We start from the raw sequence: 16,362 nt of genomic DNA, 5'->3' as shown, positions 1-16,362 counted from the left end.
AATAATTTCTATTATAATAAATTAATAATTACCAATAAAACTTAATTTAGTTGATAAAATGAAAACCAATGAATTCGTTCGATTCAGTTATTAGTCTTGATCGAATAATTTGGTAAATTAAATTTTACGTATAAAAAGGTAATTAAGTATTGAAAATAATAATTATATTTATTATTTATATTCGAAATTGTTTATATTAACTTAAGAAAACAGTAAAAATGTTTAACAAATGTAAAATATGCATAATTAAATTTAATATAAGGATAATATTTCAATATTAAGATAAACAAAAACTAAAAGTGAAAATTGACACGAATACAAATGGTTTCAAAATAAGTAAAAAAAGGTTTTGTGGTAGAAAGATCAAATATGCAAGTATATAGGGGTTAAAGTGAGATTCTTGAAAATTTAGGGGTTAAATGACGCCAATCGTAGGAGTTCAGGGGAGAAAATCTGAATGCAGTAGCCATTAATCTCCCGACCCTTTTTCTATTTTCCTTCAGTTTCACCGTTTTAAACCTCAAAGATTTATCATCACTTGTGCGCATCAAACGGGTCTTCTCGAAGAACCCTTATGCCAGCAGCTGGGTAGCAAGAACAAGAACAAGAACAATTTCACCCATGTATGGTACAATCCTTGTTTACTTTTTCGGAACTTTTTTCTTTTTTTGGGTGTTTGATTTCTTTGTGCAATTCTAATTGTAGGTAATTTTTGCGGTGAAATTTCTGAGGTTTATGATTATTGCCTCCCTTGGTAGAGAAAATTATTGCAAGTATCCTTTGTTATTTGGTCTAAATTTTGAAAAATGGAAGCGAGTGGCAGTAGTTTGGTAGCAAACTCAACCTTGGAGCCTAGGGATGATATGGAATTCGATACGCATGAGGCTGCTTATGAGTATTACAAAGAGTATGCGAAATCAGTAGGATTTGGCACTGCAAAATTGAGTAGTCGTCGCTCGAGGGCATCCAAAGAGTTTATAGATGCCAAATTTTCCTGCATTAGGTACGGGAATAAGCAACAGTCTGACGATGCTATTAATCCGAGGCCGTCTCCGAAGATTGGGTGTAAAGCTAGCATGCACGTGAAGCGTAGACCGAATGGGAAGTGGTATATTCATAGTTTCATGAAAGATCATAACCACGAGCTCTTACCAGCTCAAGCACATTTTTTCAGGAGCCATAGGAGTGCTGATAATTTGAATATTGATGCTAAAGTCAGGAAGAAGAAAGTCATGGCTTCTGTGTTAAAGCAGTACGGTTCTTATCAGTTTTCAGGTTCTTGTATAGAGAATGTAATCCGGAATCAGCATGATAGGGGGCGATATTTGAGTTTGGAAGAAGGTGGAGCTCAGGTTGTACTTGAATTTTGTACCCACATGCATGAAGAGAATCCAAAATTCTTTTATGCGTTAGACTTCAATGAGGAGCATCGACTGAGAAATGTTTTTTGGGTTGATGCGAAAGGCGTGGAAGATTTCACGTACTTTGGTGACGTGGTTTCATTTGACACAACCTATTTTGCGAACAAGTACAGAATTCCGTTGGTTCTTTTAATTGGAGTGAACCATCATGTCCAACCCACATTGCTTGGGTGCGGATTGATTGCAGACGAGACCTTATGTACATTTGTTTGGTTGATGCAATCGTGGTATTTGGCAATGGGGGGCCGAAGTCCTAGAGTGCTGCTCACTGATCAAAATGAGGCTATCAAAGCTGCTGTCTCGCTGGTCTTTTCAGACACTCATCACTTTTTCCATCTGTGGCATGTTCTGGAAAATATACCAAGACGGCTTGATTACCTTAGCATCTGGCATGATACTTTCATGGAGAAATTCAATAAATGCATATATAGATCATGGAATGAAGTACAATTTGAGAAAAGATGGTGGAAATTGATTGAGAGATTCAATCTTCGAGAAGATGAATGGCTTCAGGCTTTGTATGAAGACCGCAAACTCTGGGTGCCTGCATTTGTGAAGGATGTTTCTTTTGCTGGGTTATCTGCTGCTTCAAGATCCGAAAGTTTGAACTCTTTCTTTGACAGATACATCCACGGGGAAATGTCTTTGAGAGATTTGATAGGAAAATATAAATCAATTCTTGAAGACAGATATGAAGAGGAGGCTAAAGCAAATTTTGACGCATGGCATGAAACACCAGAGTTGAAATCACCTTCACCTTTTGAGAAACAAATGCTATTTGTTTATAGTCATGAAATATTCAAAAAGTTTCAAATGGAGGTCCTGGGAGCAGCAGCTTGCCATCTGAAAAAAGAAAAGGAAGATGGTACAACTGTATTATATGGAGTGAAGGACTTCGAAAACAGTCAAGATTTTATGGTGGAATGGAACGAACTGAAATCAGATATATACTGTTCTTGTCATTCATTTGAATATAAAGGCTACCTCTGTAGGCATGCTATCGTGGTTCTCCAAATGTCTGGTGTGTTCAGTATACCATTTAAATATATACTGAAACGATGGACAAATGCAGCTAAAAGTAAAATTCCCCTCAGTGAGAAGTTAGATGAAGTGCAAGCTAAGGTCCGACGTTACAATGACCTGTGTCGACGAGCTATAATATTGGGTGAAGAGGGCTCATTATCACAGGACAGTTACAATGCTGCGGTTTGTGCCATAACTGAAGCTCTGAAACAATGTGAGAATGTAAATAAAAATTCTGAGAATATTTCGAGATCCATCCTACCTGCACCTCTTGCCATCCAAGGTGTTGCAGGAGTGAACCATTACGGTACTATTACCTGTGGACAGCAGTTGCCTGTGTGTAAAGTCACCAATACAAACAAAGTTTCCAAGAGAACAAATTCTGGAAAGGAGCCCGCAGGCAATGGAGAAATCAGTAGTAAAAAAGGGAAGGTCGGTGCCTTATTCACTTTTCTGCTCTTGCATTAAGAAGATAACCTTATAATTTCTTCCACTTATCCGTTAAAAAGACAACTTAATACTCTGTCCCTGTTTGCATCAGGTGCCACTAGAGCCGCAAATGACTAATGTCGGGACGCAAGGCATCTTTCAGCATATGGTTCGCCTCTTCACTTCCTAATTTTGCTTTTTATTTTTCTACATCTAGTCAGCAGTGAAACCTGTTTAGCTGGATTTCTCCTAATCTCTTACTGTGGAAAAAGAATTTAGCTTCTCTTCTGTTTAACTTGGGAGTTTAAAATGTGTTCCATTATCTTCTTACTGACTCAAGCCATATAATATTGTTCAATGCACTTTCATGATACATCAGTTTTGTGTATCATTGTTTCTTGGCAAGTCATTTCATACTTGTACAATATGCCATGACGTTTACGCACGATTCAAGCTTGAGTTCCTACCTTGAGTGTTTAGTTTCATTGCAGTTGTAGCAAGCTATATTCATATGGAGATAAATGTCTAAAAAATGATTTAAACATGAATGCTTGGCACATGCATCAAGTGCTAATAATCCATTTCTTGACTGCTTCCGGAATGAAGTTCAAAGATGAAATTCTATATTTCTTTACGTCTTGTAAAGAGGAAGAAGTTCTGCTGTCCTTCTGTGCTATTGGGAGGTAAATTTCAATTTTCTTTATGTAGGATATGCCTGGTCCCCTGGATTACCCTACACTGTATCCTCGGTTTCTGACGACATTACTAAAAGGTGGTGAGGTGTCCAAGAGAAGCGTGGAGATGCTGGGGGAGATGTTAGAGGAACAAAGCTGAAGGTGTAAAGATCATGTGGAAGATTTTTGGACAAAAGCAACAGGATTTCCTGTCCAAATTCTGAAGGTATATTCTGATTGTTTCAATTGAACTTGTAAAAATTCCATTAAAATGGAACTGTTTCACTGTGGGAAGTGCTTTATGACTTAATTACTGGAAATCTGCATGTATTTTGGACTTCTCTATTTGCAAAAAAATAATTGTTCTGCACTCGTCACAATCACAATAAACACAAAGGTTATAAGCTAATTTCTATCTATAAGCAAATCCAATTTTTGCACATTTGGGAAAAGGCTTTTCGACTTTCCCTCCTCTCACTTTCCTGCCCCCACCTGCACTGTGTACAAAGAGTTAGTTGCTCAACTGTGTCTTACTAACAATGTCTCTGGCATGATTGGTTTTTCTTTGACAGCTGAAAAGTTGGACTGTTTTCTATTTCGTTGCTGAGCGACGGAGAACTTGTCAGCTGGAGCACTCCCGAACAGTTTTCATATGGATCGGCAGTAAAAGACAGAAGCTATATTAAAAACTTGTCTACTCTCCACATTAAATAGTCGGCCCCCAGAATGAAGGGGGTGATCTCGTAGTTCTTGGTCTGGTGAAGATGCGTGGCAAGTCAACAGTGCATAACTTCAGGTACAACTGCAGCTTATTGCTAATGATTTACCTCTTGGCTGCCCATGGCCGTGTGTTTAGTGTTCAAAATTACATAACTATGGTAGATACAGAAGAGCTGTAACAATAAGCATTAGAAATCTTGGTAGGCCTTGTAACTACTTACTGCATTTGGTGTATATATTAGAGCACTAATCAGTTATAACCTGCACTGTGTCTCAACTCTTCAAAGTAAGAAGGCAAGAGAAAAGAAGAGAAACTTTCCCAAATTTCCTAGACACTTGGTACAAAAATTAGACACAAATGGTATTGCTTTTGCAAGAGCTGCATGGAGCTTTCTGGGTCACGCCACATTTGAGCTAAAAGCCTTTCTGCTAGGCAACTTAGGACATCATATTCCTGTATTATCTAGAAAAGAAGAGGATGAAGAATTATTTGGTAATGGTTGTTAAAGCTAATTAAAACCGAGGATAATTATACCCTTGTTCATTGAGGTTTGGTGCAATTATTTGTAGATTCCATGTAGATTGAAAAATTACATTCAATACTCTTGATGTTTGTTTCTATCCAATAAATAGATTCTTCCATTAGTTTAAATTCACAAAATTTGTCGGTGTTAGCCAAAAAAAAAAAAAAAGAATGAAAAATTATATTTACCCCGAATTGATTTATTGCAGATTATATATATATATATATATATATATATATATTAATCACACTAGTTTTATAGATCTTGACATGCTCGAATACACGTGAGTAGATCCATGTTGAAACAATTGATGGAAAACTCCAGACCCAGGTGAAGGTAAAGCCTCTACAGAAATAGCTCCAGACCCAGGTGAAGGTAAAGCCTCTAAACAACAGAAATAGAAGTATATGGGGATGGTAGTTGAAACAATTAAAATTGTTGGAAAGAGGGTTATATTATGAAGTTGAAAATTGAAAATTGTGATTGCATTCTTCACTTCATTTAATAAGTTGGATGAGTTGGAATTTGGAAGTTTGTAATAACTTCATCATTCATCTTAAAATAAAATAAGAAAGAATTAGTTGAAAGCATTGTGAGTGGGAGTCCACCTACTTTCATAACACTAATCATTATTTTATGTTCTTTAAGGGATATTTGTAATAATAATAATAAACTATTTTTAATTCAATGTATTATTTCTAATTATAAGTTTATTTCTGCAGTAAAATTGTATGTAATGAAGTTTCTTGTTTTCCGAATATTCTGCGACTTTTCATTTATACTTTTAATTTTCGTTGCTACTAAAATTATAACAACTTTTTCTATAATTTATTTTAAGCATAAAAGTAAAAGTTAGGCATAAGCAAAGCATATTCTCACTCTCTCACATCACAAATATGTTGCCCTCTCTCTCTCTCTCTCCCATATGTATTTATTTATTCTAATGAAAATGTCTTTAGGAGGGCCCCACTTCCAATTATTCACCACATACTGTTTCTTCCCTTTTTTTTTTTATTTTTTCATAATTATTATTGATGATTTTGATTTTCCACCGACACCTCCACCTCCACCTCCCCCCTCCTTCCTACCCCCCTCCCTCACCTAATATTTCATTTTCATTCATTCACTCACCACACACATTTTTTTCCACTTTTACATCCTATAATTGCTTATAACATAATTAATTTTTAAAAATTATAATAATTATAATGATTGAATTTATTATTATTTATATAAATGCAGAAAATTATACCTAAATTTCATTTTTCAAAATAAGGAGAGAATTATAATTATTTAAATACAAAATTATCATGATTGGATTAAAAGTTTGTTTTGACGTTTTAAATATTTCGCTGCTATTTTTCCTCTTTCCATAAATTTCATTTACAATAAAATAAAATATTTTTAAATAAAAATAATAATTATATAATTATATTAATATTTTAATAAATTGATCAATGAACAATATATCGATTAATACATCGTTATAATTAAAAATTATAATAAATTCGTGTAAAAGTGAAACGAATACCTACCCCTTTCATGTGAACTCTTAACCTAAAATTAAGTCCCGGGATCTCAATCTTAACAAAAATAGACTTGAAGAAAAAATAGGGTGTGATACAATTTTATCTTACGCAATTAAATTTAAATTTCTTGATTGAATAATTATGAGGACTTTAATCATCACTTAAATTACATTTCATTGACGAATAATTACATGAATCTGTGTACATAATTAATGCTCCAACTGTGAAAGTCAACTATACAAGGTAATCTCCGTAATTGGTAGCCTAATTATTTTGATCTCGCCAATTAATTGAGCAATTAAAGGCGCGAACGCCCATAATCAATCCCTCTGCAAGTCAACTCTAAGTCAGGCAACTAATGATTATTATTTGATTCATTTCCAGAATCTTTTAGAGCACGTACTTGTCGTAATTATTGAACATATATCTCAAATTGATAACCAAATATAGAGCTAAATATATATTTTGCGATCCAATCGATTCTTTTTCTTGATAAATTTCATGAAAATTAATGCAATGTATATAACAATGATTAATTCTGAATTAAGTAATTCTATAAAAACAGAGCAGCTACCCGAAATATGTATATATCACAATCAAGACTTAAAATTCTAAGTACCTCCTAACAACAATCATATACCAAACAAAAAGCAAATTCAAGAAAATAAAAATCAAATTAAATTGGAAACAAGAAAGAAAAACGAAGAAATAGTATTCTTTTTTGGAAATATCATCACACCTTCTGCATGGATTTCACTCAAACTGTCCATTTGATGATCTTGATTCTTGGATCGACCTTGCACTTCACGTTCGAAGTCGTCGCGGATGTTGCCGTTTTGCCGGTTGGGATCGAAATCTTGATTCCGTCGCAGGTGACTCTGATTCTGAGCTTCTTCGTTTTGATTTTCCCCATTTTCACCTTCACTTTCGTGTCCAATTGGATCTTCAGCGGTAGATTTCTGTTTTTCAAGCTGGATTTCAATGGCGAAATGTCGGTGCCGTCGGGGAACGGAGCTTTCGAGCTCGAAATGACGGTTCTCAGAGTCGTGGCGTTTTTCCTGCCGTGGGTAAAGCCGGGGATAGATCCGTCGCCGATATCGACGTCGCCGGAGAGAATTTTCACTGCTATTTGGTCGTAGAAGAAGGTGATTTTCTTATTAGGGTTACGCGCGGTGATGGAGAAGTTGAAGGCGGAGGTCAGGGATGTGTCGGTGAGGTTGAATTTGGATAGCTGGAGAGAGTTGACGGAGAAGGAAGGGCGGTGCGGGCGGTAGAGGACATAAATCACGGCGCCGGCAACGGCCACGATGAGGAGAAGTATGAGGATCAGGAGAGTTGTGCAGAGACAGCAGGAGCAGCAGCAAGAGCGGCTGTGGCGGCGCCGCCGTGGAGGCGGCTGAGGACGGTATGCTGGACGGTTAGCGTTATAGAGCTGAGCCTTGTTCGCCGGGAATGCCGGATTGGCGGCGCCATTGGCTGCAGGCGGGGCGGCGCCGTTGGCAGTTGGCTTCGCCGCTGGGTAAACTCTGTCACTCATCTTATTACTATGCGCTAGCTACTTTTGCTGTCTCTCTTTGGAATAGGTTCTTTTCTTTCAATGCATGAATATATATCAGCTCTGTATCTACAGCCAGAGAGAGAATGAGTGGTTTTAGAGAGAGAAAGATTGAGACAGAAGAAGAAGCTTTTGGAAGAATATATGAAGATGAAGTGGGGAGAGAGAGAAAAGAACTGATTAATTAACTAACGTACCTACTAATTACAATTAATGACTATTTAACAAGGGCTCAATGTTTTTGATGTTTTTGTGTTGACAAAAACCAAAATAGGTCTCTGGTCAACCTCAAAATTAGGTTAAATAATTCCTCTAAATCTCCCTAAAATTTTTAATTTTGATTTCTAATAATCATCCCCCAAAAAAGATTATCACACATTCATGTTACACAATCACGTCACACATGTGTGTATTCTGTGTTGCCTCATTTTAAAATATAATATAATTTATTTACATTTATTTTTTTAATTTAAAAAAAAATACTTGTGATTATTCATTGATTAGACACCGATGTAAAAGATTATTATACAAATATGTAATAAAAAATTTACACAAAAAAAAGAGTAAAAATGTATAGAAATTAATTTGAATAAAGAAGAATTACTGTATGAAAATCTCCTAAGTGCTTGTATCATACTGCAAGCTGATTTTGGGGGGGGGGGAATAATTAAGTGTAAATTGAGGTTACATTTGGGGATATATCTTATAAACTTCATATCAAGATTTCTACATTATATATTTACAATTTTTAAATAAGTTGTGGATCTATTTTACTAATTCAAAAAAATTTATTTTTTAGTTCCGATGCATTCTAATTCTTAATATATAGACTCACTACAACCATTCGATTAATTTGATGTTTATAATTTACGTGGAATCGTACAATTGATACTATCCATGCAATAAGTATATATATATGATTTTTCTACTCTAATATTCTTACAACGTTCTTGTATATTTATCTTATAGTTTATCTAATTTAAATATCTAAGGCCAATAATTAGGAAATTTCCAATGTAATACTGAAAATAGTTTGTTTTGTAAGTTTACAATTCAAAGAATCAAGTTGTATTTTAAATAAATATTTTATAAATTTAGATATATTTATTGGACGCATGTAATTGATGTGAAGGTGGCAACATGAATGGCATGTGGTAACATGTATGTGTGTGTAATATATATATATATATATATATATATAGAGAGAGAGAGAGAGAGAGAGATTGGTATTGCGTAAGAAGTAGAATTTGGGAGCGATTTGGAACCTAAAAGAGATGTTTGCATCTCACCCACTATATGTATGTAATGATGATGAGGATGAGGATGAGGATGATGAATGTATATGATCATGATTGATGAGCGCATGGAATCTTTTCTTGGCTTGGTTGTGGCTCTGTAAACCACGTGTGTGTGTGTGTGTGTGTGAGGCCATGCCATGCCGTGATCCTTCATTATTTACCTTACCTGCATCACATTCTAGACTTCCACATCCCGTTTTCATACTTTTACATCCATCCACATACATACCATTCATACACATTATTTGATTTTTTCACATTTAGTAGTTTATAAATTAACATATTTTGCCACATCAGGTGTAATTTAGTAGTGAAATTGAAGCCTATAATTGTGAGTTTATGACTACGAGTCCTACAAATATATGAATATATTTATCTATTTTAATAATAATTGTCGATCTATTATAATTAAACATGTTAATAAATAGTTCTAAACCCAAAGCCATTATAATAACTAATATTCGAATTCGAACTCAATACTTTTATATTAGATCCAAACTCATTTTTAATTTTTATTCCTATCTTGAATTTGTATAATTAATTAATAATAATTTATTATATGAACAAATTTAAGAGCATTATTTATATTTCGGTAATGTTCAACTTGCGAATGTTAACAATTCAAAAAAAAATTATAATTAATTTATTTAGTGATTGTAAGTTCATAAAATATTTTTAATAAATTAGTTTGTAATATATTTTGTTGATATATCACTACAAAAATAATATGTATTGATCGAGCTCGAAATATGCGACCACGACTACCAATCGAACAATGCCACATATCCTCGCACGATCTTGTGATTGGGTCTTAAGAATGAAACACGAACGAGAGGCTTGTCGGGTGCGTCCCCAACAATGACTCTCCGACGCTCAAGTTAGTGTTGTTTAAGACAAAAATGTGTGAGCTTGGTTAGTAGGTCGAAAACAAATACACAACAGTTACCTCAGTAAATGACACATCGGGATATTTATAGTTTCATGTGTGTACGGTGGGTCGGGCCATGCGTCATCATCTGGACGTTAGTGTCTCTGCTCAGACAGCTATCATCATGTTGGGTCTCCGGTCAGTCAGATTACAAAAATGTCCCTCATTAAGGATATTTTTGACAAATTGGGGTTTTCCCCATCATGTATATAATTATTTTATCATTTTAGTATGAGTAGTACATAAATCGGATCAAATTATTTTGGATACAATATGGGTAAAACCCTAATTATTATAATTACGGGTATTTATTAGGTCTGAGTTTGGATAGGATAATATCCACCCATTAACATGTTTAACTATACGTAATAATAATTATTGATTAATTATATATATTTAACATACTAATTATTGTATGTCGATCTTTGATAATTAAAATTTATAATGTAATTGTAATCGATTTTTTTAAAAGAAAGATTACATATTTTGACCTATACATGAATATTAAAAGTTAGGAGGGTGAATGGTAAGGGAGGGAGAGGAACCCTACACCAGTAATCACCTAATTAATCATCACACTTGCTTTCAATTTCTGCAATCAATAATTCATCACAACAATAATCCACACTTATAATAATCTATGTATTAGACCAATAACCATCTCTTACTTTTTACCTATTACATATTAATTAAGTAATAATTATAGCTTTTTTACATTGTGATTGATTAATCATAGCCCAACTCATAATTATGCCTATACTTCCCCATCATTTCACATAAATGTGTTGTATCATTTTTTTTTTTTTTTTTTTAAATAAAAGCGATGATTACATTATTCATCAATATTTTAATATTTATATATTTGGTGGGATTTGAATTCATGATTTCGAATTAAATTAGAAAGACATAGCTGTTTTTTTTTTTTATAAAAAAGTCCAATAATACATTGTAAAAATTAAAATCGTTGCACAGGTTGAGATGCTGTCCTTTCAGATGAAATTTTTATTTTTTTATAATATTAAAACATATATATTTTTTATAACTTTCCGAATTAACCGGGCAGTGTTTTTTTTTTTTTTAAATAAAGTGAATATTTAACTGAGGGGAAAAGGCCAAGTCCAATGGACGGCCCATTTCGAGACATGGTTTACATAATTGGGCTTCATTGTATGGGCCAAGTCGAATTATGTTTGGAATTGGATCAGCCCAATTATACATGTAATCTGTATGGTTAATACTGTCGCTCACCCAAAGCATATACATGCACAAATAGGAATACAAAAATATAAAATTAAAAAACAACCCTTATTTTTCATTTAATTTTATTAAGACCCAAATCATAGGCAAGATTTACAAATATATCACCAAAAAAAAAAGAAAAAATAAAAAAAAAAGATAGGACTTTGAGGATGAATTTGTCATTTTCCAAAGAAATGAGGACTAACTTGAAAATAAATTATGGAAATACAGGTTCGAAAGCATGATGATAAAGTTGAAGGGTGCTATGGGTAAACTGGTAAGCCTTTTTCTTTTTTATTTATTTATATCTATCCTTTTTTTCCTTCACCATATTTTAACTTTTATATCTCCCCACTAGGTTGGTATTATTAGATATAGATTCTCTGTGATTTGAAAATATTATATGTAGTATTTTTAATGTTTGTTTTTGCCCACTAAGTAAATCATTCTGTTAATCAAAATTTATCGAATTTGCTGATATTAGCAAAATAAATTGTATGAAAATTCATATATTTGACTAATATAGAGATCTATTTGTTGGACGAAATAAAAGTCAGAATTATTAGATGTACTTTTCATTCAAAATTTCAATAATTCTGTGTGTAATTACACAAAATCTTAGAAAAGATAGATATAAATATCCCTTTATAAAAATATTTCTTTTGTAAAATAAAAAGTACTCTTTGAATAACTATTGAAGTTCAAATATTACTTAATAAAATAAAATATTTGGTTTCGACGTTCATATTCAGTTATATTTAAAATTACAAAATTACCCCTAGAAAGTAAAACATATAAAAGATAAAAGCTGAAAATTGAGCAAAAAATCATATAAAGAAAAAGGGTAAAAATGAACACCGACAAGCCAATGGGAATTGGAGTCCCAGTATAAAAATTTGGTCAAGTGATATGATTCAGATCCAACACCCCCACCACCATTATTTTGTGATCATACAATACAATAAAAAAAAAAATGTGTATATATATATTCAAAAAAAGTGGTGTCCATGTCCAACACCACACACCTAACAAATGTTGACATGTGGGGACATTTCCATAGTCCCATATGAATTTAATGCCACATTTCCATTGCCTACCTCTCTTCCATTTCTTGATTGCTTTGTCTAACCATCTTTTTTTCTTTCTTTTTTAAATTATTAGAACTAAAAATAAATTAAATTACAACGGTGTCTCATTAAATTTATCATAATTATAAATATTTTTTATTATTTAAAAAAATTATAAATACCTCTATAATATTAATGTTGTCTAGAAAATACACAATCCATTATAGGGGTATTTGTTAGGCGGTCGTCCATTTTAGAACATATTTATAATTTTTCAAATAACAAAAAATATTTATAATTATAACATATCTTAAGTGTAATTTACCCTTGAAATAAAAGAAATGTATGAATGTTACATCTTTATCCTCATTAATTTCCCATGATGTGGAGAGTGAAATTCACATCAAGAACCATTGGATACTGGATTAGCACAAAGGGGGTAGAAAAGGGAAAAAAGAGGGAGAAGAAGAACAAGAAAAAGGGGTTTGATAGTATAAAATTTGGTCCAACATTCATATAGTTATATATGATGAGGTAGTGGATTAGATGCAGCATATTCCATCCAACTTTAATTGTTGAAATGGGAAATGTATACAATCTTCATCTTTCAGTCTCATCAAATCTAAAAATCTTGAATAAATTGGATATATTGTTGACTGTTTGAGAATTAAAGGACGATTAGGTATGACATAGAAAGGTAGATAAGAAAACACATTTCATAAATAATGGGCATAACCCCAACAAGTAGTATTTCATTTCTTTATGACAAGTCATGATTTGTGAGAATGTCAAGATAAGAAACATGTTGTGGTTTGTTAATGCCTAAGTTAGGTTTGGTGTATCTATTTGTATATGCATATCAAATGAGAAACAAGAGAGAATGTTCCAATCAAGTTCTAATCTTTTGCTGACTTTGACATATGAGACACTCACTGCAGTGCCAGTGGGCTGCTACTGAAATTATTGGGATGTTGAAAAACACTCATCACAAGTGTTAGGCTACTAACAATTTTCTTATTAAACTAAAAGAAGCTCAAGATTTCTAAGTTTCAACTAACATATCATCACAGGGAGATTAATGATTTTCTGCAAGAATCAATCTTTTTCCTCCTCTTTATTTTCTTGATCTTGTTAGTTTCTCTCTCATCCCCACCATGAGACTTTAATTCCTTTTCCAAAAGTGATTGGTGAAAGATTGTACTATTTTTCTTTTTCCCTGTTTTTGTTTTCTTGATCAGTTTTCTAGCAGTGATCTTTATTTCAAGAAAGGGGGATACTATTTCACTGCAAACACTCCAGCTCAAGAAATCTTGCTGGGTTAAGAACCTGCGAAAGATTAACAAAAGAGCACACGAGAGCAATTATTTCTTGCACCTAACGAAGTCCCATGTTTCATTTGCCTCACTGTCTGATTATTGCTTGAGCAGTATTATTTGTGGGTCTCTGTCCTTTCACCTCACATTGTGTTTCTGTTGTTTCTTTAAGCTAAAGCCCATGCAGCTGTCATAGTGCATTTATGCAAATTTTATGCTCTCTATAAATTTTTTGTTTTCTTGAAAATGGTGGGTTTTGGGAGATGAACGATCTTCAGTTCTAACCTTTGGGGGTCTTCTACTGGAGAAATATGGAGCTGCAATTGAGTTCTCTCTTATTGGGATTTACTTTGATTCTCTGTGGTTTCTTATTTCGAGAATCTGCAGGTAATGGGCTCTGCTTTTTTCATTGTTATTACACACTGAAAGGTAGTATTAGATTCATAAGCTCTATATTTCACACTTAAAAGTAATATGAATTTCACTGTGGAACTCTCCATAACCATGCTAATTGTGTAAGATATGGTTTATTACATGGTTTTTTGTTTGAGAATCAATAGTTTCATTTTAGCTTTCTATATACTGTGAGAATGCTAGTATCATAAGGTCAGTCGTTTACTATGTTTTTTGGTAGGTTTGATCTGATTTATGCCCCAGTTTTGATTCTCAAGATAATTAAAAAGCCTGACTTTGTGCTTGATTGGGAAACCACATATGTTAGATCGCTTCACATGATACTTCTAGAATTTACGGAATTACTCTTCACATGAACCTCCTTTTTGCTGGACTTTATGATTAATCAGACTACGCTGGTACAGATTTCTGTTTAGATGCTGGGTGGAGGTTCAGAACTGTAATAACATGTCATTTGAGCATTTTCCACATGTCTTCTCGAACTGATCTTCTGCTTTTATTGGCCTTCAAATATGTTGTTTTAACCTTTTCATCCTGCATGACATTTTGCAGGTCTTGATTTACCATCATTGTCTGTAGCTTCTATTTTTCTTCCAATCAAACTGGGAACCCCTGAACCTAGGCTTTATGGTGGCGGACATCGTTTTCTATTACTTCGAAATGGTAACTTTTCTTCATTCTCTATTCATTAGGTTGCTGTTGATTGATTCTACATGTCTCCAAGCACATTTTTTGCCTGTATCTGTTGAAATGCAGAATTCCTAAGAGGTCAATTTATCTTTCTGTAGCCCCCAGTCCTAGGAAATTAAATGTCTCCAGAAATGCATATGCACCTTCTACGCCATCTCCCAGCCATCAAGCCAAGAAAGGGATACATAGATATGGTGGAAAATTCCACCACATGGTTTCTGATCCTGACCCTCCCATGGCTTCTTATACAGGGAAAGGTCAGTTTCTGCTCGCTGCAACTGTTTCTATTTTCGTTTGATTCTGTTACCTTGAGTTGTTTAACATTTTTCTTCGCTTTGATGCAGGACCTGCCATCTCCCCTTCTCCATCTCCAATACCGTCTTCAGGGGGATGGATTTCATCAAGACCTCTGCCGTTGCCTGCAATTCCATCCAAGCATTTAAACGGTGAGAACAGATCCATTGTTCATCCTGTACTCGTATTTGCATATTGTTCCATCTAAACATGACTCGTGTGTAAACTAAATATCTGCTGTAATCTGTGTCCGCAAGTGCCCAGCCCATCGCCTATGATTTCTCCAACGAGTTCTCCTATTGTAAATAATAAGAAAACTCTATCACCGTTGCCAAGTCTGACACTACCACCACCTCCTCCTAATCGAGGTACATATTCCCGCTTTTTTAGTTTCTCTAATTGACTCCATATTTGCCTTAATTTCAAGAAGTTTCATCCTATTTATGACAATCAAATGTTTATATTTCAGAATGCTTATCTGTAAAATGCACCGAGCCACTGACTTATACACCATCAGGGTCACCCTGTGGCTGTGTTTGGCCGATTCAAGTTAGACTCCGATTCAGCATCTCCCTGTATACATTTTTCCCCTTGGTTTCCGAACTCGCTGAAGAAATTGCCGCTGGCATTCCACTAGGTCGAAGTCAAGTTCGAGTTATTGGAGCAGATGCAGCAGATCAACAACTAGAGAAAACGACAGTCCTCATTAACTTGATACCTCTAGAAGAGATGTTCGAAGCTGCAACTGCATTTTCCATTTATACAAAATTCTGGAACAGAGAGCTCTTCATTAAGACTCCAGTTTTTGGTGCTTATGAAGTGTTATACGTTCGCTATCCAGGTTGCCACAAATGAACATTACTATATTTAAATCTCCAAGTAAAAAAACTTGTCGGTGGATCATTTTTCATTCTCAAGTAACTTTCTTTACCAACAACCTATTCTTCAAAGTAGTGTGATCTGATATTCGTGGGGGCCAAGCTAAGATGTTTAGTATCATCCAATGTCCAATAAATATACAGAAAGTTGAATATGAAGCTAGATAAATAAATCCCACCATAGCATGCTGATTCCTATTTGAAGTTGATACCATGTGTTGCATATTTTTGCTTTCTCCAGTAATTCGTTTTCTGTATTTCACTTGATCACAATATTTTTTGAAGTTTAAAGTGAAATTTTCAGGTCTACCGCCATCTCCTCCTTCACGGCCCTCTGGCTATGCTATGGTCGACGTTCAACCTTAT

At 34.0% G+C, this 16,362-nt stretch overlaps 3 protein-coding genes across 4 annotated transcripts in view; 2 read left to right on the top strand and 1 right to left on the bottom strand.

Annotated features, from left to right (window-relative positions):
• Positions 447-4,827, top strand: LOC105157755 (protein FAR1-RELATED SEQUENCE 4). 2 transcript variants are annotated; one of them, XM_011074220.2, is made up of 5 exons: positions 447-623; positions 706-2,876; positions 2,986-3,042; positions 3,582-3,773; positions 4,120-4,827. In XM_011074220.2, exons 2-4 carry the CDS (start codon positions 807-809, stop codon positions 3,705-3,707), a joined length of 2,253 nt encoding a protein of 750 aa, XP_011072522.1. In that variant the 5' UTR covers positions 447-623; positions 706-806; the 3' UTR covers positions 3,708-3,773; positions 4,120-4,827. The 2 variants fall into 2 exon arrangements, with proteins under 2 accessions (XP_011072522.1, XP_011072523.1); XM_011074221.2 differs by having other exon boundaries at positions 447-628.
• Positions 6,892-8,047, bottom strand: LOC105157754 (NDR1/HIN1-like protein 13). Its single transcript, XM_011074219.2, has one exon. It carries the CDS (start codon positions 7,855-7,857, stop codon positions 7,078-7,080), a length of 780 nt encoding a protein of 259 aa, XP_011072521.1. The 5' UTR covers positions 7,858-8,047; the 3' UTR covers positions 6,892-7,077.
• The window catches only part of LOC105157753 (receptor-like serine/threonine-protein kinase ALE2), a gene marked incomplete in the record, with an annotated part of 5,542 nt that continues 2,529 nt past the window's right edge, over positions 13,350-16,362 (top strand). The window contains 7 exon segments of the mRNA XM_011074218.2: positions 13,350-14,107; positions 14,687-14,797; positions 14,923-15,081; positions 15,169-15,270; positions 15,376-15,486; positions 15,588-15,959; positions 16,301-16,362. Coding sequence (XP_011072520.1) covers positions 14,032-14,107; positions 14,687-14,797; positions 14,923-15,081; positions 15,169-15,270; positions 15,376-15,486; positions 15,588-15,959; positions 16,301-16,362 — 993 coding nt within the window.

Source organism: Sesamum indicum, linkage group LG3 (assembly GCF_000512975.1).
Source record: "Sesamum indicum cultivar Zhongzhi No. 13 linkage group LG3, S_indicum_v1.0, whole genome shotgun sequence".
NCBI classification, from domain to species: domain Eukaryota; kingdom Viridiplantae; phylum Streptophyta; class Magnoliopsida; order Lamiales; family Pedaliaceae; genus Sesamum; species Sesamum indicum.
Note: the sequence above shows the minus strand (reverse complement) of the source record. Positions and strands in the feature narration are given on the sequence as shown.

Bases quoted from the DNA above. Each gene is read 5' to 3' on its own strand.
- LOC105157755 (XM_011074220.2), top strand. From the start codon at position 807: ATGGAAGCGAGTGGCAGTAGTTTGGTAGCAAACTCAACCTTGGAGCCT. The intron at 2,877-2,985 runs GTCGGTGCCTTA...TGTTTGCATCAG, and splicing joins TCAGTAGTAAAAAAGGGAAG to GTGCCACTAGAGCCGCAAAT. The intron at 3,043-3,581 runs GTTCGCCTCTTC...TTCTTTATGTAG, and splicing joins AAGGCATCTTTCAGCATATG to GATATGCCTGGTCCCCTGGA.
- LOC105157754 (XM_011074219.2), bottom strand. From the start codon at position 7,857: ATGAGTGACAGAGTTTACCCAGCGGCGAAGCCAACTGCCAACGGCGCC.